A 990-nucleotide genomic window follows, 5' to 3' on the forward strand; every position below is an offset into this window, starting at 1 on the left:
TCCTCCAGCTTCAGCTCCTGCACCCTGGTGGGGGGGAGGGGAAGAGGGTGCTGGGTGATGGGCTCAGGGGGGCTGGGGTGAGCTGAGCCCCCACAGCGACAGGGGAGCATCCTCCCAGCCTTACGCGATCATGAGGTCCGACTCCTCGGACATCAGGCTGTTCTTCTTCTGGACCAGGTAGAGCAGCTGGTTCATCCACTGCGTCTTCTGGTCGGCCGAGGTGCCTGTGGGGTGGGGATGGTGTGAGTGGGGCGCAGACCCTTGCTCGTGGGGGTCAGAGTGCCCCACCCACTCTGCCCTTACCGTCCTCATCCCGGAGTAACTTCTCCAGCTTGATGCCCTGCTGCTCAAGCTCCCGGAATGTCACCTCGATCTCTTCCAGCCGCCTCTGGATGGCCTGCAAGGGAAGGGCAGAGCTTGCCCGTGGGCCAGCACCTCCTGGCATGTGGCTGCCGGCATCAGGACAGAGGGGTCAGGGGACAGCACTGTGCTGGGGATCTGGGTCTCCCCCATGGGGCTACCTGGGCTTTGCAGAACCGCTTTGTCTGGGCATACCTGGCCTCTTCCTTCAGGTCAAGGTGCTGTAAAGGGACGGGGGCACGGGCAGGGAGTCAGTCCCTGCACCAGGCACCTTGTGGCAGAGCCAGGCCTGATGCCTCTGTGAGAGGAAATGCTGGCAAGAGCCCCTGCCACCACCTTGGGCTGGTGGGGACACCACCCCTTGGGGAAAGCACTCACTGACAATGCCATGATGCCAAGGTCTGTGCCTTCCTCCTCCTCCTCCTCTTCCTCACTGTCACTCTCCTCCAAGGCTGCTCCAAGAAAAGAGCCATTATGGGCTGGTGCTCATCAGCAAAATGTGGGGCACAGCAGGGTACTGGAGGGACCCAGAGCCCTCCTCAGCCAAAGACTCCAGTTTGTAGCCATGTACCTTCCTCCATGGCCACGTCCTCATCCTCCTCCCAGGCATCCTGTTGCTGCCATAGGGCA

At 61.9% G+C, this 990-nt stretch overlaps 1 protein-coding gene across 1 annotated transcript in view; it reads right to left on the reverse strand.

The window, feature by feature from the left end:
* Positions 1–990, reverse strand: part of MICAL1 (microtubule associated monooxygenase, calponin and LIM domain containing 1) — a 9,469-nt gene that overhangs the window by 424 nt on the left and 8,055 nt on the right. The window contains exons 16-21 of the mRNA XM_010143769.1: positions 932–977; positions 739–812; positions 522–581; positions 304–397; positions 125–224; positions 4–24 (exon numbers count right to left, since the gene is read on the reverse strand). Coding sequence (XP_010142071.1) covers positions 4–24; positions 125–224; positions 304–397; positions 522–581; positions 739–812; positions 932–977 — 395 coding nt within the window. The remainder of the gene's footprint in view (positions 1–3; positions 25–124; positions 225–303; positions 398–521; positions 582–738; positions 813–931; positions 978–990) is intronic.

Source organism: Buceros rhinoceros, unplaced genomic scaffold (assembly GCF_000710305.1).
Source record: "Buceros rhinoceros silvestris isolate BGI_N320 unplaced genomic scaffold, ASM71030v1 scaffold21559, whole genome shotgun sequence".
Classification (NCBI taxonomy): Eukaryota; Metazoa; Chordata; class Aves; order Bucerotiformes; family Bucerotidae; genus Buceros; species Buceros rhinoceros.